The 13,365-nt window shown below is 45.7% G+C and overlaps 1 protein-coding gene across 1 annotated transcript in view; it reads right to left on the bottom strand.

Annotated features, from left to right (window-relative positions):
- Positions 1-395: 395 nt before the first annotated feature.
- Positions 396-13,365, bottom strand: part of plcb3 (phospholipase C, beta 3 (phosphatidylinositol-specific)) — a 34,025-nt gene continuing 21,055 nt past the window's right edge. The window contains exons 8-34 of the mRNA XM_035519725.2: positions 12,525-12,625; positions 12,166-12,332; positions 11,897-12,043; positions 11,607-11,764; positions 11,396-11,478; positions 11,166-11,250; positions 10,772-10,925; positions 10,367-10,468; positions 10,013-10,089; positions 9,679-9,775; positions 9,486-9,570; positions 9,156-9,280; positions 8,870-9,024; positions 8,622-8,783; positions 8,162-8,261; positions 7,944-8,048; positions 7,403-7,494; positions 7,157-7,283; positions 6,095-6,130; positions 5,829-5,938; positions 5,573-5,682; positions 5,305-5,443; positions 5,138-5,214; positions 4,917-5,006; positions 4,660-4,717; positions 4,441-4,527; positions 396-4,119 (exon numbers count right to left, since the gene is read on the bottom strand). Coding sequence (XP_035375618.1) covers positions 3,820-4,119; positions 4,441-4,527; positions 4,660-4,717; positions 4,917-5,006; positions 5,138-5,214; positions 5,305-5,443; positions 5,573-5,682; positions 5,829-5,938; positions 6,095-6,130; positions 7,157-7,283; positions 7,403-7,494; positions 7,944-8,048; positions 8,162-8,261; positions 8,622-8,783; positions 8,870-9,024; positions 9,156-9,280; positions 9,486-9,570; positions 9,679-9,775; positions 10,013-10,089; positions 10,367-10,468; positions 10,772-10,925; positions 11,166-11,250; positions 11,396-11,478; positions 11,607-11,764; positions 11,897-12,043; positions 12,166-12,332; positions 12,525-12,625 — 3,129 coding nt within the window. The 3' untranslated portion in view covers positions 396-3,819. The remainder of the gene's footprint in view (positions 4,120-4,440; positions 4,528-4,659; positions 4,718-4,916; positions 5,007-5,137; positions 5,215-5,304; positions 5,444-5,572; positions 5,683-5,828; positions 5,939-6,094; positions 6,131-7,156; positions 7,284-7,402; positions 7,495-7,943; positions 8,049-8,161; positions 8,262-8,621; positions 8,784-8,869; positions 9,025-9,155; positions 9,281-9,485; positions 9,571-9,678; positions 9,776-10,012; positions 10,090-10,366; positions 10,469-10,771; positions 10,926-11,165; positions 11,251-11,395; positions 11,479-11,606; positions 11,765-11,896; positions 12,044-12,165; positions 12,333-12,524; positions 12,626-13,365) is intronic.

Raw genomic sequence — 13,365 nt, forward strand, 5'->3', positions numbered from 1 at the left:
CACTGTGTACAAACCCCATAGGCCATACTCAACCTAGGAGTGACACTGTGTACAAACCCCATAGACCATACTCAACCTAGGAGTGACACTGTGTACAAACCCCATAGACCATACTCAACCTAGGAGTGACACTGTGTACAAATCCCAGCAGTAGTCAGTCAAGTCAGTCACCAGACATTTTATGGATATTTTCAGCCATCAACATCAGTAACATCTAGTTTTTAGATGTTTCCAATTAAGTATTGTAAAAATTTACAGATCAAAAACTCAAAAGTGAGAATGTGTTGGGTCTTAATGGAACAATCACACCTTTCTGGTTGTGGAGGGGAAACTGACTGTTTCACAACTTTCCTCCTGTTTAAAAAGAAGAGCTGAATACTCGAGGAGGGCAGCCATTTCTGACAAAATCTTCTATTTATTGAATGTACAGTTCCATACATCATCCCACCGAGGCAATAAAACTTACACCCAGAGCTATAATTGTTCCCTTTCACAATCCAGACCAGCATTTCTCTACTTACAGTGTTTCAGTAAGAAAGATCAGGAAACGCAGAAGGTGGAGAGTAGGAGAGAAAAAAAGCAAGAGATAGAGAGATAGGAAAAATCACATGCACTTGGCTTAATCTATGAGTCTCGGGGAAGCAGCCATTCTGCCGTCAGTCCAGGCTTGTTCAGGCTTGCTTTGGAACTCCTATCTGTGGTTTACAGAAATAGGCTACAACACTGTTCTCTTTATGTCAGCCAAACCATTCTTCTACCTTTAAGAATAAGAATGGCAAGAAGTACTACTTAAATATGTCTTAACTGTACTTAACTACGTATTGTGCTGAATCCATCAGACTGGATCTACAGAACAGATATTCAATCTGTTTGTAATATCTCTACAATACATATGTTAAAAACAAAACAAAAAGCAAAAAAAAAAACAAACAAAAAAAAATCAAAAGATAAAGGGAAGAAAAATAAAAGTGCACCAATGTTAAAATGGAAAAGAAAAAAAAATCCTGACGAATATAAGAATTTAACCAATTACAACACAGTTAAATAATGTAACAAAGTAATTCGATTTTTCCATGTCTCTGGTGTCTGGCCTTAGGAACAATTGAATATGAAACTCTTAAAATGTACAAGAACCACAAGGGCTGCTGTTTATATGAAGAAAAACTTGCTGTCTTTAGTGTCTCCACAAGCACAAGGATTTACTATCCACAGGAGTTCCAGAGTTCATAAAAGCAAAATGAAGACCAATATCAGCTGTGGCACATGCAATTTTACACAAACATTTAAAAGAACAGTGAAAAGTAGACTGCTTGGGGGCTTGGATGTGTTAGAAGTTTCCCACTCATGAATACAATGATAGATGTGTTTGAGGGTTTGGAGAGAGAACTGGACTGCTTGTTTGTTGTGGAAACTTTGTAGGACAGGTACTAAAAGTTGACATCTTTATTATACTCTGAAGGTTCCCTCATATGTAATAACACACCACACATCACCTGGAACTCTCCCCTCTAGTCAGTAGTAGAACTCACATAAAATCATGACTAACATGATCCACAATCAATGTCACCATTCGTATTTAAGATACTGACATAACAGCCATATTTAAAACCCAAGATCATATACAAAAATTAAATGTATATTTTAAAGAATCTATACCAACAAAAATTCTCATCATACATTATAAAACAGTACCATTTTCCCCATTTAGATGGGCATTTAAACCTTTGGCCACATTATTAAAGACATCAGGTTACATGGAGACGGGGAGTCCTCAGCTGCTGCCATGAACATTCTTGCCCGTCTCCTACACCCACGACAGCCTTACCTTTCGCAATGGACTACACCCCCCACCCACAATGACCTTCCCTTAGAACTGGATACACCCATACCCACATGGTGGCTTTCCCTTAGCAATGGACCACACACACCCACACACCCACAGCCTTCTCCTTAGCCCTGGATTATTCCCCCCCCAGTGGCTTTCCCTATAGCACTGGTCTACTCTCACAGACACACAACAGCCTTCTTCTTAGCATGGGATGGTGGTCTAAGGTTTCACAGGATTTCCTGCCAAAATCCTGGTTCAGCCCTAAAGGACCTTTGAATCTAAACTTTCTCTATGGTTTTAAAGGCAAGCAGTCTCTTAACTCTGCTCTGACGAGCAAGGACCATCTCTGTATCAACAGCTGAATCATTTAGATGCTCCACACAAATGGACTGCAAAATGGCTGATTAAACTAACTGTGTGTGTCATCATTCACACAATCACGTGTAATTATAGATGTTTGATGACCGGTGGGGGGTGAAGACTGGAGCAGTAGAAGAGATAATGGGGCATAAGGAAAAGGTGTGAAAAAGAACGCATAATGGAGAGGAACAGGAAAAGGAGCTGCAGTCTGTTTACTTAAAAAGAGGCTCTCATCCATTAACGAAGATTACGGATAAATACCACAGAGCACGATAAAGATGAATCCTTAAATGAGAGGTCAAATCCAATCCGTTCCACGCTATAAATCCCAACGGCACTCGGCTCAGATGTACTGCACTTCTCTGTCTATTACACAACACGGTTATGAGACTGAGCCTCGACCTCTGACTACCACGAAGGCTTTTCCATTCGACTGTTCCATGGCTTGAGATCCAGATTTTGGCACGTCCCTCGCAAGGTCTGAATGAGATGGGGACATGATTTGTTGGGTCTGCTTGCCACTTTGTGGCAGGTTGAGGGTGGCACGAGGCGAAAGGTAAACACTGCCAAGCTTCCAAAATGGTAGTGGTTTGGATGGAGCACAGTGCAGAGGATCAGCACATCAATTACACACTGAATTAGAAAGGAAGGATTAGAATAAACCGTGTCACAGACAGGGAGATGGAGGGAACGGTGAGACACACAGATGGAGGGAGAGGGGAGACAGAATAGGGAGGGATGCAGAGAGACAGAGGAAGAAAGATGATTGGGGGGTTTGTACCTAAAAATTAAGATTAAGGTGAGAAGTTAAAAACAAAATGACCAGAATCACTAATCACTATTCACACACACACACACCCCTCTGCAAGAATACACACATGCACGTACACACGTACACACAATCATGCAGTAAAATACCCATTATATCAATGCATTTTGCCTATTGCAGAAATATGTAGTGAGAATTAACTTTATTGTATGGAGGGAGGGCAGTTGTCTTATAGGACTGGCCATCTGCGCATCATTATGTAAACAAGTACCATTCAGATTAAGCATTATCCTAGATAAGCATTATAGTCACAAGTAACCTACGGTAACGTTAAAGCTACACTGCCACCTGCAGGATGACTCGGCGTACTACAGTTAATGCTCCCCAGGCCTCCCGCGCCACATAAATAAATAAGATTGTCTCTTTAAAACTCCCTCCTTTGCACAAATGCTTGACACACAGGCATCAGTATGTATGACTGCCCGCGTAATTAAAGCTAGAGAACAATCCATTATAGTTTTGGCTACAAACATAACTTTGGTTAAAAGAAAGAAACGCATTCATAAAAGACTAATGATCAAAAGAAATGTAGACTTTCCAGATGAAACCCAGTGAGACCATTTGCAGTGAAGAGAACTCAAACCAGTTGTGGAAGGTGCAAGTGTGTGTCTGTGTGTGTGAGATAAAAAAAGAAAAAAATTAAACTGTAAAAAAACCCAAAAAAAACCAAATCCATTAAAAACATTTATACACCTTTTAGTAAGACTATTTCTATCACAATCCAGTGGGAAACACGAGAGAACGAATGCAAAAGGAGAGCGCGAGGGAGTGATGAAGGAGAGAAGCGGTCAGACTAAAGCAGTCACACGGCCGTGAGCTCGGACTCGGACGTCGCGGGCGTGCTGGAGGAGGAGGAGTCTCCCAGCGAGGTGCTGTGGTCCAGGCTTTGGCTCCAGCTGTGACTGGGGGAGGACAAAGAGGGGGTGCTGCAGGTGGAGGATGGGCCCGATCCCGACCCGGCGTTATCCAGACTGGGGAGCTGACTGAAGAGCGCGTCGCTGCGGAGACCTTTGCTCTCCAGCTCCCCCTGCAGGTAGCAGCAGATCTCTTCGGGAACGCGCTGGAGCTCCGCCAAGCATTCCCGCTCCAAACTCTTCTGTTGCTGTGGTGGGGTGGTACGGCAGAGAGACAGAGGCACAGAGAGGGGGATAGAGAGAGAGAGAGAGAGAGAGAGAGAGAGAGAGAGAGAGAGAGAGAGAGAAAAAGACAGACATAGAGAGGGAGTTCTCAGTTACTAGTTTCTCAGTATTTCTGTAAATTGCTCTGGAGTGTCTGCCAGAAGCTAGAACCAAAAACTTATCAAAACAACTATAGAAACGAAAAAAAAACAAAAAAACAAACAAAATCAAAGCGTGAGAAGTGAAACGTGCAAAAGCAGCCCAGCCAGGAGGTGGGGGGGGGGGGGGGGGCAGCATAGACACACCAGGGGCAGGTCCTCCTCCAGCTCCTGGAAGATTTCCCTGTGCTGCACCTTCAGCCTTTCCTGACGCTTCTCCTGACTTTCATCCATCTGCAGACACAGGATGCAATCATGACTGCAATATATGGATGCGTGTGCGGTGTGTATGATGAATGAGTGAGTGAAAAGTGTACAAGCTGCATGTTTCTACACTAAAATAAGTGCGAAGTGGAGCGCTCATACCCTGAGGATTAAGCTCACAGATTCTTGGATGTGTTTCCTATTGATCTCAGTCAGTTCACTGCAGGGTAAAAGAGAGAATCATACTCAAGACTGCAAGATTTCAACAAATGCCGAAGATAACAGTAGCAGAGGACATTCATGGAGCAATTCCGTTATCGCTCATCCTTCAGCGTGGACAAGGCAGCTGTCCAGCCGTGGCAGAGGGGGCGGAGCACCTGTGTGACGAGCCTGCCCACGCAGGCCATGCTGTTACTTACGACTCCGCCTTCTCTTTGTCCCCTTTCTTGGCCTCCATGATGCTGTTCTGCCTTTTTCTGTCCAGGACCTTCTGGAGGTCCTTCTTCTCTCTGGTGGCAGAGGAGGAAATAGATGGATCAAGGTAGAACATACCCAGGACACAGGCACAGGAGGCCGGGCAGGAAGGAGAGAGGGTGAAAGAGGGAGAGTGAGACAGAGAGACAGAGGAAAAGTGACTTACTTGTCACACATCTCCTTCAGTTTCTTTATTTGGGCTGACTGGCATTCCTGAGCAATTTCTTTTAGCTTCTGATGTGACTGGAACACAACAGACGAAGAGTTCAGCCTTCACTGTGTGCACGCACACGTGCATGTGTGTGTGTGTGTGCACGTGCGCGCTTGTGGTACCTCATTGATGTGAGTGAGCTTTTTCTCTTTCTCCAGCTGCTGTTGCTTTTTGCGGAGTTCCACCAGTTCCTGCATCTGCCACTCCCTGAGCAGCACCGCCTGCTTCTCCATCTCTCCCTGCGCTGCCTCCTCAGGCTCGCTGTTAGAACACACACACAGTAGCTATAAAATCCAGCTTCATTGTTGACTCCATACAAAATGTATGCTGCCAAAGCCCCTCCCGACTCCCCTTGCCCCGCCCCTCCCTCTACTTTCTCCCTTCTCATACTTTTTCTTTACACTGATGCGGAGTTTTCTCTCCACTTGACTCTTGCGTCTCTGGATATCCGTGTTAGGCTGGGTATTCTTCGTCTTCTGCTCCTTGCTGAGGGCCCACACCTACACGCATGCACACAAACACACAGTCAAGGATGATGACTGATGATCGTGCCATGTTCACCAGCGCGCACTGTTACACCGGTATGTGTCGGGAGTGAGTGCAGCGAGTGTTTTGTGTGCGCGTCTGTGTTTGTGTGTTTACTAACCTTCTTGAGATGCTTCTGGCGTAGTTCCTTCAGTTCTTTGCACTGCTTCTTCATCAGCTTCATATAGGACTTATGTTTCCTGAAATCATCTATGGACTGAGGCTCTATCACTATCACACACACACACACACAGACACACACACTTGCTAAAAAGTTTGTCCAGATCGAATGTAGATGAATGCTAAGCTTGTTGAGCATGCTGAGGTTGAGTAATGAAGGTGAGGAGGAGGAGGATGAGGATGAGGATGAAGGCTGCTATACCATACCTGTTAATATACTGTGGACCAGGTCTTCTTTCTGGCCTAAAATATTACACACAATGACAAGCAGGTCACTCAGACAAGTTACAAAGCATCAGCGAGACTGGGACGATGTTTCAGACATAACCATATGGGCACATGCACAGAGGTATGCACACATATGTACACTCAAATGTCTGTGTACACACACACACACACACACACACACACACACACACACACACAGACACACAGACACACACGCACCCACGTGCATAGACACAGACACACACACACCACAAAATACTATAATGTTGAGATGGCCATAATGATGTCACCACAACACCAATGCCATTATTCATCCCAAAGAAAATTTCAAAAAGAAAAAACCTCACAGGGATTTTGTTCCACCCAGTCAGTTTCACTAATTAATTTACATTTTACATTCACATTTTGGGCATTTAGCAGACGTTCCTATCCAGAGTGACTTTTTGTCATCTACTCATAGAATGTATCCTAGCCAGTCCAGCAGGGTTAGAGTCAAAGATACTGTTGAACAAGGATAACGCTAAATACAGGAATCAATGCTGAAACTTAAGCACAGGCACTATATCAAACAACTTGATAAATGTTTCCGGTCACAGGACAGTCAAAGTAAAGCACATTACATTTGAAATCATGTTGCTCTGCAATACTTGCAGAGCAAGTGTAATACCAAAGAATGCGTCCCAGACTGTTCAGTTAATCAACAGTAGTATAGGTGGTATAGGATTATAGTAGTGTAGGATTTCTGTAGGTGCAGGGTTAGTGCTAAGTTAAACACTCCACAAATACAATGAGTTTGCGGTCTGCATTTGAAGCTCTGCTGGCTTTGAAATGCTAAATGAGGAGCCCCAGCCTCTTGGAACCAAATACAGAAGCCCTGCAGCCATTCTGGACCTCAACACCTCCACCTCTGGACACAACACACACACATATGTCACACCAGAAAACCCTGCGACACACCTAATGTATGAAACGCATGGAGCCCATGAAGCGGAGGGGATGCAGGAGGGAGGGCGTGGGTGGTGCTGCTGTGGAGTGCTGTACCTGTTCCATACATGACCTCAGCCACCATCGGGGGGATAGATGGAGATGGCATGATGCACTGGAAGTCTATAGTGCTCATGGCACTAGGGTCTGATTTCTCTCCCTCATCCTGCTTCGCCTGGATTCGCTGCACGCACAAATACACACACACACACGACATACATACTATTTACATTATATATGACACACACTATTTACATTCCAGTAATGTTGGAAATCATGTATCAGTACACACACACACTTTACCAACTCATTGTTGTCTTCCATGAACACGGCCAGCTGCCTGTCTCTCTGGTCCAGTGCATGTTTGATTGGATTGGTCAGAGCCTCAGCATACACTAACACACACACACACACACACACACACACACACACACACACACACACACACACACACGTACGTACAAATGTTACAGGTCATAGGACAGTCCAAATACAGCACATTGCATTTGACATTAAACGCCCATACACTTTGAGTACAGAGTCTAGGCTTTAGTTAGAGTGTATTTTCACCCTGTTTCCACCTGTGCCCCGTGTCAGGACTGATGGCCAGGCGTGTTTCAACAGTGCATTTAAGGGAGGAAACCCGTCACATCAATCACAGTCACAGTACCTGCAGAGGCAATTCCACTGAATCTAAGCACATTCAAAGATTCATGTGGCACTTTAACACGCAGACGTATGGCTATGGTGACTGAGTGAAAGGTTAAATGAAAGCTCCTTTCTAAGCGTGTGATATTTGTCCGTAGAGCTGGTGGGCCATGGGAGCAAAGCCATGCCTCCTCACCTTGGTGCCGGTTGGGGATGTAGTCCTGGACTTCATTGTATACCAGCAGAGAGGCCAGCAAGAGAGGCTGATTGAGTTCATTCTTCAGATTAATGTAATGGTACCCTGTAACACACACACACAGACACACAAAACCTCAGCTAAAGGTCTCAGTGAAATCCTGAAGTTCATCTGAGATTCCAGGTCATTTTCGTAGAATCGACTATGTCTGTACTGACCTGGCCGTAAAGCTACTACTGGCAAAACTCGATGACCTATGAACTTTCCATTCTCCTCAAAAACAGCGACCCTCAGAGATGCCAGTGTGGGTAATACCACCTAGAGAGAGAGAGAACCAAATTTGAATCAAACTAAACAGATCAAACTCACCAACAAATCATCCTGTTCAACTGGGCATATGTCTGTGTATGTGTTTATAATGTAATTTGTCTGCATTTGTCTGTATTGTTTGTTGCACTATCACTATTATCAATATATAATATTCTGCTCAGTGCCTTAGCAACAGTTGTTGCAATACATATCAGTGAAGCCACATGGTTCTTCATCTAAATCTGAGGGAAGGTTACGTTCATGTCTGACTTACGTTAAGATGTACATGGTTTGTGACCTCAAGTCTGACAGCACTGTCAGACATCACGGTGTCAGACACCATGGCAACAGTATTAGCGAAGCAGTTACCTTAACGAAGACAAAAGGTTCGTCGTCCCAGACCGGGTCCATCGAGTTGCTATTGGACGTTTTGGTGCGGTATTTCCTCTTGGTGTCTGCAGGCAACCCAAACATGTCCACCTCCACGTACACGCCCACCTTCTTATCACTCAGATACTGCCCCGACACAATCTGGGAGGCAGAGAAAGAGAGCAAATCTAAGTCTACGCTTTCACATTCACCCCACAAACACGCTTCCGCAGAACCAGGCCATGTACCTTGATCTTGACTGTGTTGGCCACGATGCCGTCCACTATGGTCTCCGTGAAGGGGTCGAAGTGTTTGTCTGTGCGCCTCATGAACTCGGGCTTCAGCAGGTAGCCGCTGCGGCTGTTGTACTCAAACACGCCCATGTTGAGCTGCATGGGCAGATCTGGAACACCCCCCCCCACCCCCACGTCACTCCCTTTGTTAGTTTTTGTTTTTTTTCCTTTTCTTTGCGTGAACGAATGTTGAAATGAAACATTTTCCAACTGCAGATGGTGTATAGCGTGAGTCACTCACCGAGCGTCTGGAAGTTGAGGGCCACCATCTGGCAGCCCACGTTCCAGAAGAGCTGAGGCATGTAGTTGCTGGAGTCCACGCGTGTGCCTTTGGGATAGATCCGACTCAGCTGTTTCTTATTGTATCTGAACACACACACAGTTCAGGAAATGCATCAACACAAGAGCACGCATACCCACGTGTGCCTTTGGAAAAGATCTGACACAGCAGTTTTTTTTTTTTTTTAATTATCAGTTCAGGAAATACAATGTATGCGCACGCATGCTTGCATGTGCGCGCGCACACACACACACACACACACACACGCGCGCAAACAAATGCAAAGGATACTCCACAAATTCGATGGGTGAATTCTTCAGTGCATCCATACCTTTGGTCTCCACAAAGGAGGACATTTCAAAATACTTGTTCCTCTCTGAGTACACAGGGGAAAAGGTTATATGTTTCTTCACCTTAAAGAGTGCATATAAGCATCACTGGGGGTGAAATCTCTGGGTTTTCTTATGACTGATCTGTGACTCACGTGTTGCGACCTCGAAGGATTTGAATTTGACTGGCTCGATGTAGTTCACCAGCGTGGACATCTCTTCGGTAGCGTTCACTTCACTGTATGCTGTTCCCTGAGAGACCACCCAGGAGGGAGGGGAGACAAAGGTTTAGGCAACTTTACAAAGGCCCAGGCGAAGGGTCAGCAACTGGTTTGTTCTTTTACTGCCCACTGCAGGATGTGGGTCAGTGGTCTACTTCTGTTTCCATATTCCCACAGAATAAATAAAAAATATTAAAATGATCTGTAAAAATGTGAGAAGAGGTACCATAAAACAGAAAGCACCAGAGTGGTGTTTTTAGGGGTGTACCTCATCAGAGAGGTGTTTTTTGGGGTCTGTCACAAGCTCTTCCTCCTCCTCTTCATCACTCTCTCCATCTCCACGATCTTCACCAAAATAAACAAACCACCATAGAAATGAGCAGAAAAATCTCCAGCACATTAAAACTAATGAACATGGCTCGGTTTCCTCAAAGCATAGCAACACAAAGGCCAGCTTTAAATGGTAGCGCGAGCATCACTCTGAACACTCTCTCACATGTGCGACGATGCTTTTGGGAAACAGGGTGCTGATTCTATACCTTAAACCACAAAGTGGCACCATTATGACATCAGTCTGAACCCTGATTGGTTTAGACTAAGTGTCAGTCAGGCTCCAACCCACCAATGGACTTGCGGATATCGCCGTCTTTGACAAGCCTCTCTGCCAGATTCTCGCCCCCATTGGACATGATTTGGCTTGTCTCCCCTTCAGACAACGAACAGTCTAAACACAAATCTTTTCATCAATAGACATGAAATGGACATAGGCATGACAAGCAGACGGGGAAGGTCAAAATCATGGTAGACGCGCTGTGGACCCGATGAGACCCAATTACGCACGGACACAGGCGTACACACATCATACACATTAATGCTTGACTGCGTGAAGAATGATTTGGAAACAATGTCCTAATCCAGATCATCCTTCACACTCTGAATGACTGTGACAGCAGTCAGATTAAAAAAAAAATGCAAGGACGTGCATAAATGCGTACGTCAGCCTATAATTATGTGTGCGCGCGCTGACCATTGGGAGGTAAGGCTTGCTCTTCGGCTCCCTCTCCTGGCCTGCGCCTGACGCTGCCTCCGTTCCATGTGCGGTGCTCATGCTTCTTCTTGTTCTTGATCAGGATCTTGCCCATGAGCTCCTGAGGGCTGGGCAGTGGCTGACCTGGGACCAGCTGCAGCACAAGCACATGGCACTTAAGCTTCATTAAGTGGGCCATGCCGCCAGCACAGTGGATAAACTTAACCACCAGGGGGCATTGAACGCAGTTGGTTTGTCTTCAGCAAGGGAGCTGATATTTCTGGAGATCACTGCAGGAACCTGTTCGCAAGTTAGCTAAATGGTTCGGTGTTGCGCTGTTATTCTAATATCTGGTTTCAGAGTAGCTCACAGTGGGCAACCGGCCCATGCTCACCGGGTACTTCTCCAGCGGTTCAATGAGTAGCGCGTCGCCGAATATAGAGCGGCAGTAATCGGCCATCTTAGCCTGCTGTCGTGTGCTGGTGGGGGAGACCGGGGAGAGGTTAAACAGGAGCTTGGAGAGCAATGTAAAAAAATATGCTGCGAGGCATATTTACTGACTCATTCTGTCAGACACACACACACACACACACACACAAGCATGCAGTTGACAGTCACACTTACGAGTCTACGTGATTCTCGAAGGAGAGGATGACTGGGTAGGGGGAGGTTTTAAACGCGCTCTCTGCAATGGCCTCTATCACTTCCTACAGCAGCAAGAAAACAAGAGTGTTTTTGACATGGCGATGACCTCTGACCTCTGAAGCTGTGGGAGCAGTGGGCAGTGAAGGAAGCCCAGGAAGGCGGTTGAAAGGGTGCGAAGAGGTGGCCACACCTTGAAAGGGATTTCAGTTGTCATGGTGAAGCCGTGTGTGATGATGGGCTCTTCATCAGGGGGCCGGCCCTTCCAGCAGTCCAGCTCAACACAGCGGCAGCCTGTCAGAAGCACCTGCCTGTACATCTCTACTGAGGAGGGCCCTGTTAACTGGCCCACTGCGTGTGCACACACACACACACACACACACACACACACAGACACATACACGATGAGAGGGTGTAAAAGGGAATTAATTAATTTACAAAAATCTTGTGCAGATGTGTGTGTGTGTGTGTGTACGTATGCACCTGTGAGGTAGGTGTTGTGTGAGGAGTTGATGAAATAGTGGGATAGTGGTTGGTTCATATCATCCATGATGTCAAACCTTTCAGGGGGGACGACTGCGTTTTCATCTCCTCCTAGAAACTTACCAAAGCCCATCAGGGAGATCTGATCTACACACACACACACACACACACACACACACACACACACACACACACACACACACATCCTACTACCATTATCCTCAGTACACTAGGGTTTGTTTGTGTGTGTGCGCATGCGAGTGCGTTACCTCTCTCGAGCTGGCTGGCATTGGTCTCGTATTTCTCCATGATCTGGCGGACCTGTTCACGTTTGAGGGGCGGGTACAGCACCTCGTTCAGACGCGAGTCCCTCTGCTTATGGTTGATGAAGTCCATCAGCTGATCCAGAGAGAGGAAGGGCTTTCCTTTAGATCCACTACACACACACACACACACACACACACACACACACACACACACACACACACACACACACACACACACACACACACACACACACACACACACACGGTTAAAACTCCACTCCAAACTTCCTGTACTGCCAGTCTTGTCCAGGTTCAGATCAATGTTCCAGAGAAATGTGAAGTCATGAACCGCCTCCACCCACAGCTCCATGAAGATGTGGTCAATCTCAGGCCTCATGCACAAGTTGTTGAGGAAGCTCTGGAACTTCTCCCACGTGAACTCGTCCAGCTTGATCCCATCTGCCTGAGAGGAGAAAATGAGACCATGTCTCCTCACAATGCTCACTGCTCAACAGGACACAGCTTGTGTAACGCAAACTGATGCATCATCTTTGAGGACATATAAAAAGCTTTGCATTACTCATATACTAGTCTGCTTAATCTAGGTCACTGCTGCTCTACAGATGAGTGGCTTGAGTAGCAAACAAGCAGACACAGACAAAAAGGGCCATGATCCATCAGATCTAAAGGTCCAGGGTTAACTGAGCAGAGGTTTGGTGAATACTGACTGAATTAGGCACGCACCCTACGTTTCCTATACACGTGACTTCAGGCCTTCCAAGGTTTTCAATGTACTGCTGTTTCCCAACAGAGGGCAGTGCACACCAAAAAAACTAAACTAAAAACGAACCAAAAACCAGGCTCTCAGCAGTGAGTGGCCTTTTCCACAGGACCACTTGCCAACCCAAAACCACATACACAAATGTTACCATTACATTATGCAAAGGAAGAATGAGGAAACACAGATGAAAGGCAGAGTCAGAGAACAAACACCACCTTTAATAAACAACCAAGCCTTTAATAATCATGTGGTAGTAAAACAGAATGAGATGAAAAAATTATAAAGAGAAGAGCGAGCTACAGAAGACATATGGAGGTGAACGCTACTGCCCAACAGTTATGTTGACAACGCAGAAGGTATTCACACACGGGGACGCTCCTACAGAGAACAGGCTATAAAGGTTACTGATGATCGGCATATTG

This window comes from Electrophorus electricus, chromosome 13 (assembly GCF_041902795.1).
Source record: "Electrophorus electricus isolate QZ-2024a chromosome 13, ASM4190279v1, whole genome shotgun sequence".
Lineage (NCBI taxonomy): Eukaryota > Metazoa > Chordata > Actinopteri > Gymnotiformes > Gymnotidae > Electrophorus > Electrophorus electricus.